We start from the raw sequence: 17,841 nt of genomic DNA on the forward strand, positions 1-17,841 counted from the left end.
CATATAATTGTGCATAGTATTCCCTTATAATCTTTTTTATTTCTGTAAGCTTTGTAGTAATATCCCCCTTTCATTCCTGGTTTAATAACTTGAGCTTTCCTTTTTCCTGTCAGTCTAGCAAAAGTTTTGTGAATTCTGTTGATCTTTTCGAAGAACCAACTTTTGATTTCGTTGCTTTTTTCTATTTAATGAATTTGTGTTCTAATTTGTATTATTTCCTTACTTCTGCTTGCTTTGGGTTTAATTTGTTCTTCTTCCAGTAACTTTTTTTTTTTAAATAAATTTAGTAAAAAAAAAAATTAATAAAATAAAATAAAATAAATTTAGTTAGTTAGTTTTGGCTGCATTGGGTCTTTGTTGCTGTGGGTGGACTTTCTCTAGTTGTAGTGAGTAGGGGCTACTCTTCGTTGCAGTGTGTGGGCTTCTCACTGTGGTGGCTTCTCTTGTTGTGGAGTGCAGGCTCTAGGCACGCAGGCTTCAGTAATTGTGGCACATGGGCTCAGTAGTTGTGGCATGCAGGCTTAGTTGCTCCGCAGCATGTGGGATCTTCCTGGACCAGGGATCGAACCCTTGTCCCCTACATTGGCAGGCGGATTCTTAACCACTGTGCCACCAGGGAAGTCCCTCCGATATCTTAAGGTAGAAGATTAGATTAGTGATATGAGATCTTTTTTTTTTGATATAGGCATTTATAGGTTTAAATTTTCCTCATCATCTTTCCTTTTTAATAGATAACTTTGCCCCCAAGGCTTTGTCTAGGAAAAAAACCCTGAGGACAAAGGTAGAAACCAGCAGCTTTTTATTCTATTTTATTTTTTATTTTTCAGAATAATTTGTTTATTGTGTGTGTTATGAATTATAGTGTCACAGTTTGTTCTCCTGACCCCCACTTTATAGTTTCTCACATCTTTTTTTGAATTTTATTTTATTTATTTATTTATTCATTTATTTTTGCGGTACGCGGGACTCTCACTGTTGTGGCCTCTCCCGTTGCGGAGCACAGGCTCCGGACGCGCAGGCTCAGCGGCCATGGCACGTGGGCCCAGCCGCTCCACGGCATGTGGGATCTTCCCGGACCGGGGCACGAACCCGTGTCCCCTGCATCGGCAGGCGGACTCTCAACCACTGTGCCACCAGGGAAGCCCTATTTTATTTATTTTTTTATACAGCAGGTCCTTATTAATCATTAGTTTTATACACATCAGTGTATACATGTCAATCCCAATCGCTCAATTCATCACACCACCACCACCACCACCCCGCCGCTTTCCCCCCTTGGTGTCCATACGTTTGTTCTCTACATCTGTGTCTCAATTTCTACCCTGCAAACCGGTTCATCTGTACCATTTTCTAGGTTCCACATATATGCATTAATGTACGATATTTGTTTTTTTTTTTTCTGACTTACTTCACTCTGTATGACAGTCTCTAGATCCATCCACATCTCTACAAATGACCCAATTTCATTCCTTTTTATGGCTGAGTAATATTCCATTGTATATATGTACCACATCTTCTTCTTCCATTCATCTGTCGATGGGCATTTCGGTTGCTTCCATGACCTGGCTATTGTAAATAGTCCAGCAGCTTTTTATTACGGGCGTTTTATTGCTTCCTCTCTGGGCACCTCCTGTGTGCTGGTTCTTGGCTTGAGCCTTGGAAGGACTGTCACTGGTCAGTCCACACATTGTCCTGGGCTCTTTTGTTTTGTTTTAAAATGGCATTTGTGTACGATACTCTGTGCTGTGCGTGTGTGTGTATCCTGAATGACATGAGGGAAATCTTACTTTATAGCCTGTACAATAATCCATACTCTGCTGTAGTATTTCCATAGCACAGAAGACAAAAAGACACATTAGAAAAGACACATAGTTAATATTTCTGTGTTTATTTTTATGGCATAAACTGGATGGATGGACGATGGGTGGGTGGAAAAGACGTGTGATAGCTTTTTCCAAATGTGAGGCTGCCCCTGCTTAGTTTTCCCAGGGTGCCTGCTCTTCCCAGCTGGGAGAGTCCCTGTGGCCCAGGAAATGCCCTCCCCCTGACACAGGGCTGATCCCTGGGCCTGATGTGGGTGGTGTGATGACTGCGGTGTCTCCCTAGGGCGTCTGTGAGGAAATGACTTACGAGGAAATTCAGGATCATTATCCACTGGAATTTGCCCTGCGAGACCAGGACAAGTACCGGTACCGGTACCCCAAGGGGGAGGTAGGTGGGATATGGGGGCTTAATCCCAGCCACCTGCTGCCTGCCTGGGAGGACCGCCTGTGACTGAGGGCCCCGAGGGGCTCTGCAGAGGCTCCGTGGGCAGCAGGAGGGGCCTGGCCTCAGAGGTAGGCAGGCTGGGTGTGTGTGTCACCTCCACCACTTCTCAGCCGTGGCCCAGGCTGCAGGCCCCTCCTTGGGTGGTGGGTGAGCAGTGCTGCCCAGGAATCCCAACCCTGAGGCCTACTGGAGCCCTGTTTCCCATCACTCCCCATCTTTACTTTCCCCATCCCTGGGAGTGTCATAGGGTGACCCCATCCTCCCTGCGGCTCCAGACACCATCCCTAGCCCTGAATCCAGACCTAGGGATTCATTTTCCCCAGGTGAGTCGTGACTACCATAAGTCACCTGCACTGTCACCTCCCCTCAGACTGGCTCTCGCCTCAGCCCAGGCCCCGGGTAGAAACAGTGTCACCTTTTTTTTTTTTTTTTTGCGGTATGCGGGCCTCTCACTGTTGTGGCCTCTCCCGTTGCGGAGCACAGGCTCCGGACGCGCAGGCTCAGCGGCCATGGCTCACGGGCCCAGCCGCTCCGTGGCATGTGGGATCCTCCCGGACCGGGGTACGAACCCGTGTCCCCTGCATCGGCAGGTGGACTCTCAACCACTGCGCCACCAGGGAAGCCCCCAGTGTCACCTTTGACTCATGTATCTCCCAATTCTAGGACGTGACCTGGGGAGGTGGCCAAATAAAAATACCTCCCACAGACGCACAGGTTTGCGTACACACATACACGTACACATGTCGAAACCCCCCGTCCAAATGCCAGGCTCACAGGTGCCTATGCTGTGCTGTCCTCGGGAATAGGACAGCTTCGGGTAGCATTGATATTTCCCCACATCATACTGTGAGGGAGAACCCAGATTTAGAACCAAACCAGATAACAGTAAAAAGAAACAAAGCAGCTGGCTGCTCAAACTTGAGAATACAGAGGGGAAATTGGTAGGGAAGGTAGTTGCCAAAAGAAGCAATCTAGGCTTTCCCCAGAAATACCAGGGGCGGGCACAAGTCATGTTGGTATTACTCCCAACCAAATCATGGGGCAAACTCAGCTCCAAGCTTGAGGCCTTTTTTTTTTTCCTGAAGGACGGCTCACTGTGTGCAAACAGGGGTGAACCCCCAGGGCTGGGTCTCCCAGTGAAAAGCTCTAGACCTGCCAGTCACCGGGGTTGGTCCAAGGGCTCCCTCACGGCACCCAGGGGAGGTACAGGGCAGGCAGACTGTGAGGGTCCTTCCTGGGAGCTCAGGCGTTCTGACAGGTTGCACTCTGGGAAGTTCGGGAGGTTTTTGCTTCCCCTTCCTACAAGCCTCGTTCTGTGTACTCCACGTGCGGCGGGTAGGAAGGGAGCCGTGTCTTCTCCACCTGTCATCAGTTGCCAGCATGTGAATTCCTGCAGCTGAGGGTTCAGCAAAGGGCCCCAGGAAGGGCATGGAGGTGGCCCCTCGGACGCAGCCTAAGCCCCAGCCCTGCCCTCTCGGTCCTACTGGGACCTAGCCCTGGGATAGGGGAGGTGATCCCTTTGTCAGACTGCCAGTCCTCACCAACCTCCCAGAATGGTGAGGAGTTCAGGAGAAGGTAGCCCACTACCCAGAAGGTCTCCATCCCTACCCCCAGAGCTGGGTTGAGGGATGCTTCCCACTTGCCCTTGCAGTCCTATGAGGACCTGGTCCAGCGACTCGAGCCTGTCATCATGGAGCTGGAGCGGCAAGAGAACGTGCTGGTCATCTGCCACCAGGCTGTGATGCGCTGCCTCCTGGCCTACTTCCTTGACAAGGCAGCAGGTGCGGACGCTGCCCCTGGGGAGGTGGGATGTGTGTGTGAGAGAGATCGAAGGGGACTGTCACCTGGGCATCCCTGGTGCCAACCCTCTCCGCCTGTGTCCACAGAACAGCTGCCTTACCTCAAGTGTCCGCTGCACACGGTCCTGAAGCTGACCCCCGTGGCTTATGGTAAAGAAGCTTCCCGCATGCTGACCTGGTTGCCAGACTGGCTGTCTGCAGGGTTCTGTGGTTTTCTGCAAACCCCTCCCTTGAAAATTTCATTAGAGGCTCATTCCTCCTCCTTCCATCCCACCACCTTTCCCAATTTGCTATAAAATGTTTTTTGTTTTAATTCCTGTGGCCACAGGAAGACTCCCCAGTGATCCTTCCTTAACCATCACCCACCCACATGAGGGTCTTTTCTACTGGTTTCTCCAAAATCCCCCAGAAAACCCCACGGCCCCAGGACCCGGACCTGAAAATATGCGCCTCTGCCTTGGGCTCTGCCAGCAGAGGCCTCACGCAACTTCCTAACCTCCTGGGTCCCGACCCCTCCCCTTCAACACTGGACGAGGCACTCTCACATGGTTGTGCCCTCGGGACCATAACTGTATAGCTCAGTGGCAGCTGAAGTCATCCCAGTGCATGTTAATCGCCTCGTCCCCCTTTGCACTGAGCGCCTGGCACCATGGTGATCCCTCCTCATGTGTGAGACAGGGCTGGGTGAGGGTCTGCTCAGTGTAGTGACCCCTCACTGAGCTAGGCTTGTTGCTTCTCAGACCGCCCTCAGCCCCCGAGGTGGGCCGCTCATCCTCACTGTGGCTCTGCCTGGTGCCCGGGCTCCTTGGCGAGCCTGCGCTGGGCAGTGGCCCAGAGGCTCGGGCCTGACACGCTGCCTAGTGCTTCCTCACGGGGCCTCCGGAGCTGCCCAAGGTGGGAGGACTGGAGTGAGGCTGAGGCGTCTGCTCAGCCCCACAGCACCGAAAGCCTCCTCCTGGGAGAAGCTTCTACCCCTGTGGCTCTGCTGCCTTTCAGGAGGGGGAATGGATTTGCATCTTCCCTTTGGCAGGTTGTAAAGTGGAGTCCATATTCCTGAATGTGGCGGCTGTGAACACGCACCGAGACAGGCCTCAGGTAGCAGCCGGGTCACTGCTGGGGTGGTGGGCACGTTCCTGGGGGTCCAGACACAGCAACCACCAGGGCCAGGCCCAGCTGGGGCATCTACTGAGTGAGCTTGAGTTCTCTGTCAGGGTGACGCTGTGGCCAGAACAGAGGCTAGAGGCCTACAGGGGGCAGGCGCTTCCATGTCCCACCAGCCCAGGCCTCATGAGCACCTGTCCAACCTGAGCACCTTTAAAAAGTAAAAATGAAAAATGTCCTGCTTTGTTGCGGAAAGGGCCATGCAGAGGCTGAGGGTGTCTCGGTGCTGCGTAGAGACCTTCCTGCGGAAGGACACGTCTCTGTTCTGTGTTCCCCCAGCGTTAAAGATAGAAGCTCCTTGAAGTGTTGCCCAGAAGCACTTCATGCCCGTGTGGGATCCTTCTGCCATCTTGGTTTCCTCTCCCACTGAGGCCAAGAGCAGGACCGCCCCTCTGGGCCCCATTCCCAGAGTCTGTTGCACCAGGAAGGCTCCTGGGACCTTAGTCATGCCTGCTGCCACCCACAATGGGACGTGTTGGGCCTTGGGTCCCTGCCCAGGGTGCAGGCCTTGGGCCCCACAGGCTGAGGTGTGTGGATGTGTCCTCCTGTTTCCTAAGGCTGCTTCCCCTCACCAGAACCAGTCATTGTGTAAACCTCTTCCCTGTTTGCCCTGAGAGTCCGATGAAGGCCCAGTCTGGCACACACAGGTCTCAGGGGTAGATGTCCCAACAGGCCCCTCGTACTGAGGAAAGCTCAGAAGGTGTTGGGCCCCCAGCACTGATGGGGTGATGGTGAAAGAGGCCCCTGGACCCAGCAAGCATCAGGGGCTGGTGCCCCGGTCCATTTGCAGGAGCCAACATGGCCATGGGGTAGTTGGCAGGCACCCTGCCTGCCTCTGGGTAGGCACTTCTGAGAGGCAAACTTCTGTTGGCCACAGGTTCCGGGATGGTTCCTTTTAAGGTGGGCAGGATCTCCAGGTCCTGGCCCATCCTTGGGGACAGGTTGTGGTGAGAAAGGGGCCCTTGGGAAGCCTGCCCCCAGTGAGAATTGCACCTGCCCCTACAATTCCAGTGGCCAGCCCTGTGAACTCAGGAGTGTGGCCATAGCGGACATGATTCCCTCCCTGCAGATCTGGGCTCTGTCCCAGTTCTGAGGCAGGGGAGGGGTGCTGTTCAGGAGGTGCAGGGGGCCTGGTGCCCCAGCTCTCAGACACAGGAGGTGTCCGCAGCCTGCCGGGGCCATATCTGACACCTGTGCACCGACACACCGACATAGCAGGGAGGAGGGCACCCTCGGGAGCTGGTCCCCTTCCCAGCCAGCTCTTTCTCCCCACCTGACCCAGACCTGAGGCGGGAGGCGGGGATGGCCTCACTCTGGGTAATGCCTGACCTGCCTGCAAGGAGCAAGCAGGAACCGGAGGTGTCCTCCATCCCTCACCTTTTTTCTGGTGTTTGTCACCCACCACGTGTCAAGAGGCTCTTGACGCCTGGCTCTTAGGAAAGGTCGGGGTCTAAGTCCTGTGACCGGGGCTCCTCGGGGTGAGGATGTGAGTCCAGCGGCTATAGCGATGAGCAAAGCGGGTAGTGGTGACTGTCTGTCCTTGGCAAATGGTCAGCGTTCTGTGTGTTTAATTTTGTGCAGAATGTAGACATCTCTCGGCCTCCGGAGGAAGCCCTTGTCACGGTCCCTGCTCACCAGTGACCGTGTGTCGTCCACTGCAACCCCCGGGCAGGTGTTGATCTCTGTGGACGAGGTCATTCCAGGCCCTCTGGTCTGTGTGACAGTCACCACACAGGAACACCCTCAAAGCCATGCATGGCTGGTGGCACCCAGAATCCCAGTCCCAGCCCACCTGTTTCCTTGTTGACAGTGTCAGGGTTGTATGCGGTGCCCAACCTGCTGCTAAAAACCACTTGGCCTGACTGCGTCTGCACCGGGCTGGTGAGAGGTTTCCCAGCCCCTGATCCTTCTGTTCTCTCTCACCGGCCTGGTGGGCTTCGTGAAGTGTGAAACCCAAAAATGTGAAACGGAAAGCACTTGCTGTGATGTTTCCACCCACTGAGGCCGAGCTGCCTGGGTAGACCTGGGGACCCCTGCCAGGGCTCTGCTACACTCTCTTTGGCCACTTCCTGAGCCAGAGGCAAGGTGTTCATGAGCTGCTGCTGCCTCAGTACGCGGGAAAGAGCCATCCCCGTCCTGCCTCACCAGGAACTGAAGAGCTTCCGCCAAGGCAGCCACCTCCACTGGCCAGACCCTTGAGTCTGTGCGTCTGCATTTGTGGACGCTCAGGAAAGCAGTGTGTTCACTTCAGCACATGGGAATGCACAGAAACATGCAGGGAGCGGGGTGTTTGCGATTACCCCTTCCCAATTATGCCTACACTGGAATACTCGTGGGAGCTGGCAGCCAAGGCCACCCCTCTCCAACTGCTCCCATGGTGCAACACGTAAAGAAAGATGTGAAGACAGGACAGTTGTAGGAGTCGCCCTTCCCAGTGCTCGAGGGAGAGGCTGCCCTCCCATCTTCCTCTCCCGGCCATGCCACTGGGCTACCTTGCCCGCCGCTGCCTGTGTCCACACAAGAGTATACACTGGTGGCAGGGACCTGCATTTGCTGTGAAGGATTCGGAAAAGCTTGCATGGTCCTGCAAAGCCTGTCCTGGCGTTTGTTGACCTCTACCCGCGGAACTAAGCATGGGAAAGCCCAGAGCTGGAGGCAGCCTCTGGCCAGGGCAGGAATTTCCCAGCTTCTGATTCTTGTACACAGGAGCCTGATGAAAATGACCTCGGGAAGCCTGCCATCTGTCACGCCCTTGAGTTCTTTTGGGCCCAGGGAGTTGGGCTGGGCCGCGGGTTCCGGCTCCATTTTGTAGCTGGGAGAACAGGCTGGCCAGCAAGTTGTGAGGCTGGGTGAGGAAGCGTGTGGATTTGTAGTTGGATGTGCTGCTGTCCACAGGTGGTGGTCCTTGGTGAAGTCAGGCCCGAAGATCCTGTGTCCCTGGCCCAGGCTGATGATCTCTCGGCCTCGAGTGCCACAGCAGTTATGGACAGACATGGGTGGAGAGATATCCAGGACAGAGCCGTGGCAGTACCCTCCTTCTGGACTTATCTCCTGTCAGAGCCCCAGGCCCCTTAGACCCAGGGCCAGAGGACCACGCTACTGCCTTTGGGATGTGGGGACTGCAGCCTTTGCTTCCATGTCCGCCAGAGTATTGGTGACTTTTGGTCATGCTCAGTTTTTGGCCATAGCAGGTCCCTTTGGTCAGTGGCACGTACATCTGGATGTCACCACCTCTCCAAGACCTCAGGCTGGCTGAGGTGAGACCAGCGAGGCCTTTTCTCTCTGTCCAGAGGGCAGCCAGGAGCTACTGGAGATGTGTCACAAGGACTGGGATGGGGCAGAGGGAAGTGTGGGATCCCAGCAGGGCTCACCCGGAGCCGGCTCTGCATGGGCAGCCATCCACCTGGCTGGCTGCCCGGTTGTAGCCAGGACGGTTGATGTGCTCCTGTTGCAGACATGTTTCCTGCTCGCCCTGGAATGGATGTTGTTGGATCTCAGCCACATATCACACTGTGTCCAACATTCTTTGCAATAAATACTTTTTTAAAAAAGAACAATCTAAGGTGTTGTGTGGCCAGCTCGCCACTGGTGAGGTTCTTTCCAGCGGCTCTGCAAACCCCTGTGCTGTGCTCCCTCCCAACAGGTCTGTATGGACCCTTGGTCCAGCTCCCACCCCCATGACTACCCATCCCTGGAGCAGAAACTGTCTTGCCCTGGAGTGAGCCCGGGGCAGGGCCCGGGTTTTCTCTGGGCTGACCAAGGTTGCTGGGCCCTCACCACTGAGACAGAAACAGACGTAGGGAGGGATCTGGGGTCCCTGGAAATGTGGGTCCCAAATACTGGCATCCCTGGAGAGGGGAACCAGAGGCTGGGTCGAGGATGGAGGAGGGCCTGCATAAGGCTGTGGGTGGAGCGTGCTGGCTGATTCTCTGGTGTTCTTTGTTACTTGTGGCGTGGGGAAGGTGGTGACAAGAGACACCCTTTCCTATGCCTCAGAATTTTTTTTCCCTTTTGCATTTAAAATAAATTTTATTGAAGTATAGTTGTTTTTTTAAAAAATAAATTTATTTATTTATTTATTTTTAATTTTGGCTGTGTTGGGTCTTTGTTGCTATGCGCAGGCTTTCTCTAGTTGTGGTGAGCAGGGGCTACTTTTCCTTGTGGTGCGTGGGCTTCTCATTGCCGTGGCTTCTCTTGGTGCAGATCACGGGCTCTAGGCGCACGAGCTTCAGTAGTTGTGGCACGTGGGCTCAGTAGTTGTGGCTCGCGGGCTCAGTAGTTGTGGCTCACGGGCTCTAGAGCACAAGCTCAGTAGTTGTGGTGCATGGGCTTAGTTGCTCCACAGTGTGTGGGATCTTCCCGGACCAGGGCTCAAACCCGTTTCCTATTGGAGTATAGTTGATTTACAATGTTGTGTTAGTTTCAGGTGTACAGCATAGTGATTCAGTTATACGTACACATGTATTCATTCTTTTTCAGATTCTTTTCCCATATAGGTGATCACAGAATATTGAGTAGAGTTCCCCGTGCTATACAGTAGGTCCTTGTCATCTATTTTATATATAGTAGTATGTATATGTTAATCCGAAGCTTCTAATTTATCCCTCCTCCTCCCCGTGCCTCAGAATTTTGATGGACTTTTCTACACCTTCTGCCGTGGGGCTGGGGTGTTGCAGGGGTCTTCCTCCATGGACATAACATTGCTGGCATTTGCCTTTCCTAGTGTGTCAGGGCAGAGGGTGGCTGTGTCACAGTGGATGACAGGAACCCCTTGGGCTTCATCCTCAGGCTCAGAGTAGTATCAGCTATGACTGTCTTCCTGGTAGGTGAGGTTGGGGGACCGCTGAATGGTCCCCACCCTGTCTCCGGGCACAGAGTTCCTGGAGTGGATACCTGACCTCCTTAGAGGCTTCCTTGCACTTTCTGAAGAAGGTTTTGAAGATTTCAACAGCAAAGCAACAACAGAAGGAATGAAATATAACACTATCAGAATTTTTCTTCAGGTTCACTGTTCTACCACAACCTAGAAAGAGCGATTATATATGGTTAGGCTGAAGAATTTTGTAGCATTTTGGGTTGCTAGGAAACAGTGGCCATCAGGTAGGATCAGAGGATATTTGGATAGAATGAAATATTGTTACAAAGACATAGGTTTCAGCAACATTTGAATTATATTTATAATATGGTTGTATATTATATATTAATAAAATATAATTATCACCTGTAAAGGCGAGTTGCCATGTTTGGTTTAGACCAATCATTATTCATCCCCTGGGACTGGGCACATCGTTGTTTAAACAAAAACTGTTCTATTAAAAGTGGAAAATGGGGTAGACCAGAAGTGGTATCTGTCAAACCCTGGCTAATGGCCACAGGTCTCTTTGGGAAGGGTTGTGGGGAAAGTACCAGCATGAAGCTGGGCTGTCTTCACAGGGCCCACCTTAAAGGGCACCCACCCCACTTCCGTCAAGGGCCCCTGGGTTTGTGAACTGATCTTATCTGGAGAATTGGTGAGTGATCCTATCCTCTGCAGTCAGGTCTCTGGTGGTCAGCCCTCTAGTTCTTTTGTCATACACATCCAGTAGGGCTCTGCTGGCTTCCCCATCAGTTTTTGTCTTAGGGGCCTGGTGATCCTGCCAAACATCCTGGTATCTGCATTGAAATCAAGGAGGCATTTCAACTATAGTGTCTCCAACCAGAATCTCTGACTCATGGACAGCTGTGACTATGGTACTTATGGGTCAAATTGTGTCCCCCAAATTAATACATTGAAGACCTAACCCCCGGTACCTCCTGATGTGACCTTATGTAGAAATAGGGTGGTTGCAGGTGTCATAAATTAAGATGAAGTCATACTGGAGTAGGGTGTGCCCCTAATCCAAAATTCCCCAGCAACTTCAGAGACAGCGTGGATCCTGCTGACATCCTGGCTTCCAGCCTCCAGAACTATGAGACAGTAAGTTTCTGTTGTTTGAGCCGCTCAGGGTGTGGTACTTTGTTACAGCAGCCCTGGCAAATGGAAACTTCTCAGCGATGAACTTCCTAGGGCCTTGGTGAAGGACTGTGTTCTGGGTCATCTCCAGGGACTCAGGGAGAAGGTGAGTTGTCCCTGATAAATTCAGTCCAACATTTATTTTGAATGAATGAGTGAATCTTCCTGAGGCCTTGGGTTCTCTCCTCTACATTACACCAGGGAGCATTTGGCATCTCAATTGCATTTAGTGAGACCCAGTTTTCATTTCAGCCAACCAAATAGACAGGCAGAACAACCCCCAGTAGCTTAAGCCTGCACATTGAATCCAAAGTTCCTGGCAAGCTCACCTGCATTGATGAAGTCCAACCTAACTAAGCTGATGTTCTTATCTCCATGGTCTAGGGCCTCGGTCTCCCCCCCGACCCCACCGCACAGTGTGTATATTTTAGCTAATGTAAAATACCAAGGTCTTAAATTCTTTTGATACATAAGCCATCCCCTCTGGGTCTGACTTTGTAATAAGGTCTCCAGACATGCTGGTATCCATCTCTAGTTTCAGGAGTTGGGGAGGAGGGGCGTTAGAAGAGTTGACTCCCCTTGCAAAGTAACTCCCTCACGAGGTCTTATGGGAGGACACCTTGCTTCAGTGGGCAAGGGAGATGGAGAAGGGCTGGAGGTTGGTTGCAATCTGATTCCTCTAATTCTTTCATATGCATCTTCATTTCATTTAATTCATTAACAACACATTAAGTGCCTACCATGTGCTAAGCAGGAGGAATATAGCAGTAAGCCCAGGGGCAAACTCCCTCCCTCACAGAGCTGACATTCTAGTGGTGGAAGACACAGTAAAGAGGTAAGTCGTGTATTAGAGGGTGCTGGGACAGAGCTGAGGGCGTGGTTCAGGGTTGTATGAAGTCCTCACTGAGGAGGCGACCAACGTCCTGGATGTATTAAATACATTTTCAACTTACGATATTTTCAGCTTACAGGGGATTTATCAGTAACCCCATCGTAAGTCGTGGAAGATCTGTACCACACCACCAGTGATGGCTGTACTAGCTCTGTCTCCTCAGCCTGCTGGGGTTGCCAAAGGCTTTCCCTTCATCCTGGCTGGATTTCCACTGCCTTTAACTCCAACCAGGCAAACGTCCACTCCGGATGCACCCCCATTTCCCTGGTCACCTGCTGACAACTTTATCCGTTGGAGGAAACTGACTCTGCCCAACATAATCAGAAATGGAATTTATGAAAATGAACTTGTGTAGCTCCCAGAGCCACCAAGGGCACAGGAGGACAAGACAAAGAGGCCATGCCCAAGTCACAGTTCTGCTTTGGCAGACACTGCATGCTGCTACCCGGCTGCTATGACCCCCACCACTGCAGAGGCTCTGGTCACCAGCCCACTAGGCACACTCCAGGGAAGGTATGTCTGACTCTAGGGAAGGTACATCTGATTCCAAGGAGGGTACATCTGATTGGCTGGGCCTCGGGCAAAGGAAGCTGGGAAGTGGATGTCTGGCATTTCTGCCTTCTGAAATGGAGGAAGGGAGCCCAGGTGCTGGTGAAGAGGAATGGCAGGAGAGCTGTTCTCTACTTAGCTCTCACACCTCTGGCCCTGTGGGTCAGTCCTGGGCTGATGCCACCCACCCCCTGCCACCCACACCGTGGGACACTGGGCTTTCTGAGCATCATTGGGTATTGCTTTGGCCCCATGCAGAGTTCCCATATGCAGCTTGACTGCCACATAAAGGTCCCAGCAGAAAATAGTCTTTTTTAAAAATATTTATTTATTTATTTGGTTGCACTGGGTCTTAGTTGCGGCAGGTGGGCTCCTTAGTTGCGGCTCACTGGCTCCCTAGTTGTGGCATGCGAACTCTTAGCTGCGCATGCATGTGGGATCTAGTTCCCTGACCAGGGATCGAACCTGGGACCCCTGCACTGGGAGTGCAGTCTTGGCCACTGAGCCACCAGGGAAGTCCCAGAAAAGAGTCATTATTAACACTGTGCGTATTTGAGGGGAGTCCAATAAAAGGGCCGTTTACAGAGCTGTGGGTGAATTCGGGTGGCAGCACCTGGGGCCAACATTGGGAGCACTTTCCTTCCCTAGGCCTTGTGGACTGAAGAAAAATGCACAACCTAAAAGTTGTGTGGGATCTTACTGAGGACTAAAGCCCAGAAGACAGCCTCTCAGAAAGCTCTGAGGAATTGCTCTGAAGAGATAAGGGAGGAGCCAGGATCTACAGGAGTTTTTTTGTGGGAAGAACAAAAACAAAAATATGTAGTTGAACACCAAGATTACTAATCACAAAGAACAGACATCTCAAGTTAATGTTTTTCTATGTATGGGAACATGCAAGGACCTGGGTTCATTGAAATTATTCCCTTGATATGCATCTTAACTATCTAGGGTCAGTATCCAAAGCACAGAACGCTTCCTGTTTTTCTCCATCCTGAATTCCCCTCAGGTGCACCATCCGTGGGTTGCTGCAGTGGCTAATGGCTTGATTCTTGTAGAACTGGAATAGCGGGCAACATTCTTTGTTTACAGGAAAGTCAGGCAACATTCCCTGTCCACAACCCACAGGGTCAAGGCCCAGGAGGGGAAGGGTTAGTGGAACCCGGTGGGACCCAACCCCCGACCCCCACTCCTGTTCAGTTTCTACTGTAATCTGTCTACCAGAGGGATCTCTTAAATCAGTCACTCCCTGGGGCTCTCAAGATAATTTCTCAGCATTATGGCCCTGAATGGAGGGACGGGCGAGCTGTGGCTGTGAGGGTGGAGCGGGTGGTGTTGGCGGTGGGATGTGGTGTGTCTGAAGGCCCACAGGAGCTTTGGGGAAGGAATAGGGAAGGAACAGCGCCATTCATGCACTCTCCTCCCACCCTCTGACGGATCTCCTGCAACTTAACTGCCTTCTGCTGACTAAGCCTGACGACTGACTACGAGAAGGGAGAAAGAGAAAGAGGAAACCCCAGGACAGAGTGGGATAGGGGGTGGATGTGGAGGGAAAAGTAGAAGACGGGCCTGGACAGGCATCTACTCTGGGCATCAGCACTAAGGTTGATGTGGTTGGTAGGGAGGCAGATGCACAGACAGCTATAGTCCAGCATAATGCGTGCTAGGGCAGTGGGAGTGGAGGGTGGGGTGGAACCCACAGAGGGGCCTGGGGAGGCTGACGCAGCCCATCCCCCAGGGGGAGTGGTTTCCGGGCTGGTGCTCAGGGGAAAGCGGTCAATGGGCTAAAGGAGATCCTTTATTTCCTTTTCCAGTTATTATCTAGCACCTGCTGTGTGCATGGCCCTGTGTTGGATACAGAAAACGTAGTCCCAGCCTCACTTAGCCCACGAAGTAGCAGAAGACACCCACATAACCCAAGGTTTGGTGCTGGGCTGGGGGTTCACAAGGGCTGTGGGAACACTAAGGGGAGCCCTACCCCAGACTTGGCATCTTGAGAGGCTTCCTGGAGGAGGAGGTGTTTAAGTTGGGAGCCAGAAAGGGTGGCGGAATTCACGTGGTGCGTGCTGAGAGCAAGGAAGCACAAGGAGCCCCATTCAGTGCTCTGGGGCTGAAATCAGGACTTTGTCTTAAGAGATACAGGGAGCCATTGCAGGGTTTAGAGCGAGGGGGTGTGACTGATTTGTACTCTAGGGAGATCCACACAGGAAGCATTGGGGGGAGCAGGTGAGTTCAGAGCTGGGTCAGTGGTGGGTAAACGAATGTTCTGGAGGTGAAAGTGGCAGAGCGTGGAGAGAGTTGGGCAGCATGCCTGGGTGACCAGGCAGAGATGGGGACAGAGGTTTGGGGACAGTGAGTTGCCCGTGGAAGCCGAGGAGGTCTTTGGAGATGGAGTTCTGGGAGTCCTCAGGGCAAGTATGGTGGTGGATGGGCGCAGACTCTCGGAGGCCAAAAGGGCTGGGAGGGAGGACAGGGCAGGGTCCACTGTGCCTTGGGTTGCTGGTGGGTGGTGAGCATGTGAGCAGTGGGGAGGGCCAGAGGAGAGGTGTGGGTGGGAGGTAAGGAAGGTGACAAACCGATGGTCCAGGACATCAGCACGCAGTGTGAGGGAGAAATACAGAGGGAGAGGGTGAGGACATAGGGGAGGGCCTGAGGTGCCACCGGCCTGGGACAGGACGACAAGAGGCACAGGGGGCTGTGCCCTGAGATAAAGTGTGAGCCTTTCAGGTAGGCCAGATGGGGAAGGGGCAGAATTTAAGGTAGGGTCTGCCTCAAGCCGGAGGGGAGGGCACCTACTGGAATGAAAGGGGGTGGGGCGGGGGCTGATAAGAAAGGTTGTCTGAGGGGGTGGAGCCAAGCACAAAGGTCCCCAGCTGCCGGCCCCTCGCCTGTGGCCTGGCATTGTTTTGCTGAGCTAGTCCAGCTGGTCTGGGTCCTTAAATGGACGTGGGACTCCTCAGTCTTGTTGAGACCCTGAAGTTTGGCACAGGGAGATTGGTTTCTGTCCGGGAGAAGCAGATTTCCTCAGGCAACCTGTGGAAGTGACAGTTTCCAGTTCACAGGCCTTGTTCACAAGGACCCCTGCCTGTTTCTTCCCCTCCCACCCCCCTCTCCCGGAACACACACATGGGCACATGCATGCTGGATGTGTGGCTGTGACTTACAAGCCGCTGGGTTTTCCTGGCCTCACCCCCTCCTGCACATGCACAGCTCTGGGTGGGTCCTGGAGCCACCACTATGCTCAACCATGAAGGTTTAACACAGGTGTCTTTGAGGTGTGGGAAGATGAGGGGGCATGAGGGAACCCAATACTGAAAAAGTCAGGGAGGACTAGGCCAGGAGAGAAGCCCCTAGATGGGGATGAGAGGCCAAAGGCAGGTGATGGGAGGTGAGAAAGGACAGCTCTTAGCTGTAATGGCCTATATGGGAAAAGAATCTAAAAAAAAGTGGATATATGTATAACTGATTCACTTTGCTGTACACCTGAAACTAAAACAACATTGTAAATCAACTATACTCCAATACACATTTATTTATTTATTTAGGCCACGTGGCATGCGGCATCCTAGTTCCCTGACCAGGGATTGAACCCGCACCCCCTGCAGTGGAAGCATGGAGTCTTAACCATTGGACAGCCAGGGAAGTCCCCCAGTAAAAATTAGAAGAAAAAAAAGGACAACTCTTAGGAGTTTGACTGGGGGCAGGGACTGAGTTATGAAGAGAAACCAAGTCTGTGGGAGGCGGAAGGCGGGGCACCCATGGTGTGGAACAGGCCTCAGAAGGTGGCTGGCGAGGTGGACATGGAGGGGAGTGTGTGGAGGCCACTGTGCGTGGGGAAGGGGGACCTGGGCGGTGTTCAGCTTCAGACTGTGGAGCTGAGGGGGCAGAGGCAGCCGGTTGGGATGAGGCTGGGCTGTGCCAGGGAGGGCCCCTCATCCTGCCTGGGGGCAGTCACCCCTCTGCCCCCACAGTGTGCCCAGCACAGCATGCTGAGTCTTGAGTCCCTCTGGCCAGTGGTAAGGGGGACCATGGAGGACCCAGGCCCAGAGGAGGACCCTAGCCTCCTAGGTCTGGGAAACTGCACTGAGGACATCCCGAGTTGTCTCCTTGGGCCTCACTCCTTGTTACGTGAGGCCCCCGCCCTCAGGTGAGAAACGTGGTGGCATGCCGGATGTACACACTGGCTCAGGGGCCTGGTTAGTGTGATACTTCATGTTTTCTGCCTTAAGTGTAATGAGTTTAACTGTGGCAGGTGCAGAGTGGGCGGCAGGTCAGAAACCCTGGGCAAAAAAAGAATGCTTGCCATAGACTGGATGTTTGTGTCCCCCCAGATTCACATGTTCAACTGCTGACTCCCAAGGTGATGGTATTTGGAGTTGGTGCCTTGGGGAAGTGACTAGACCATGAGGGTGGAGCCCTCATGAATGGGATTGGTGCACTCATAAAAGAGCCCCCAGTGAGCTCCTTTGCCTCTTCTGCCACCTGAGAACACAGGGAAAAGAAGTCATCTGTGAACTAGGTAGGAAGTAGGCTCTAAATGGACACAGATGAGCTGATACCTTGATTTTGGAATTCCCAATCTACAGAACTGAGAGAAATAAATGTTTGTCATTTATAACTGAATCTATGATGTTTTGTTATAGCTGCCCCAAGGGACTAAGACAGTAGTCCAGCTCCCCATCCCTGACTCTGCGGGGACTCGTTACTGAGAACCAAACTTGGGTCTGCTGACTTGAGTGCAGTAAAGCCAGTCTACTGACTGTGGTGAAGGAAAGTGCAGCGTTTATTGCAGGGCACCAAGCAAGGAGTCCAGGGCAGCTAGTGCTCAAAACACCCCAAATGGGACTTCCCTGGTGGTCCAGTGGTTAAGAATCTGCCCTCCAATACAGGGGACATGGGTTCAATCCCTGATCAGGGAACTAAGATCCCACATGCCACAGAGCAACTAAGCCTGTGTGCCACAACTACTGAGCCCACACCACAACTAGAGAGAAGCCTGTGTGCCACAACTAAGATACAATGCAGCCAAAAATAAATAAATATTTTTTAAAAAAACTGTTTTAAAAAAACACCCCAACTCCCCATGGGTTTCGACAAAGTGTTTTTAAAGGCCAGGTGAAGGAGGGGAGTCACAGGGTATGTGATCAGCATGTGCACAATTCTCTGATTGGTTGATGGTGAAG

At 52.6% G+C, this 17,841-nt stretch overlaps 1 protein-coding gene across 5 annotated transcripts in view; it reads left to right on the top strand.

Annotated features, from left to right (window-relative positions):
- PFKFB4 (6-phosphofructo-2-kinase/fructose-2,6-biphosphatase 4) overlaps positions 1 to 6,925 on the top strand; it is a 38,515-nt gene extending 31,590 nt beyond the window's left edge. For 3 of the 5 annotated variants that reach the window (XM_030866996.2, XM_030867000.2, XM_060307653.1), the window contains 4 exons: positions 2,107 to 2,211; positions 3,920 to 4,049; positions 4,155 to 4,217; positions 5,098 to 6,925. In XM_030866996.2, the coding sequence (XP_030722856.2) occupies positions 2,107 to 2,211; positions 3,920 to 4,049; positions 4,155 to 4,217; positions 5,098 to 5,375 (576 nt within the window). In that variant the 3' untranslated portion in view covers positions 5,376 to 6,925. The remainder of the gene's footprint in view (positions 1 to 2,106; positions 2,212 to 3,919; positions 4,050 to 4,154; positions 4,218 to 5,097) is intronic. The other 2 variants (XM_030866997.2, XM_030867001.2) reach the window with 1 other exon arrangement.
- Positions 6,926 to 17,841: the final 10,916 nt, after the last annotated feature.

The sequence above is a fragment of the Globicephala melas genome, chromosome 11 (genome assembly GCF_963455315.2).
Source record: "Globicephala melas chromosome 11, mGloMel1.2, whole genome shotgun sequence".
Classification (NCBI taxonomy): domain Eukaryota; kingdom Metazoa; phylum Chordata; class Mammalia; order Artiodactyla; family Delphinidae; genus Globicephala; species Globicephala melas.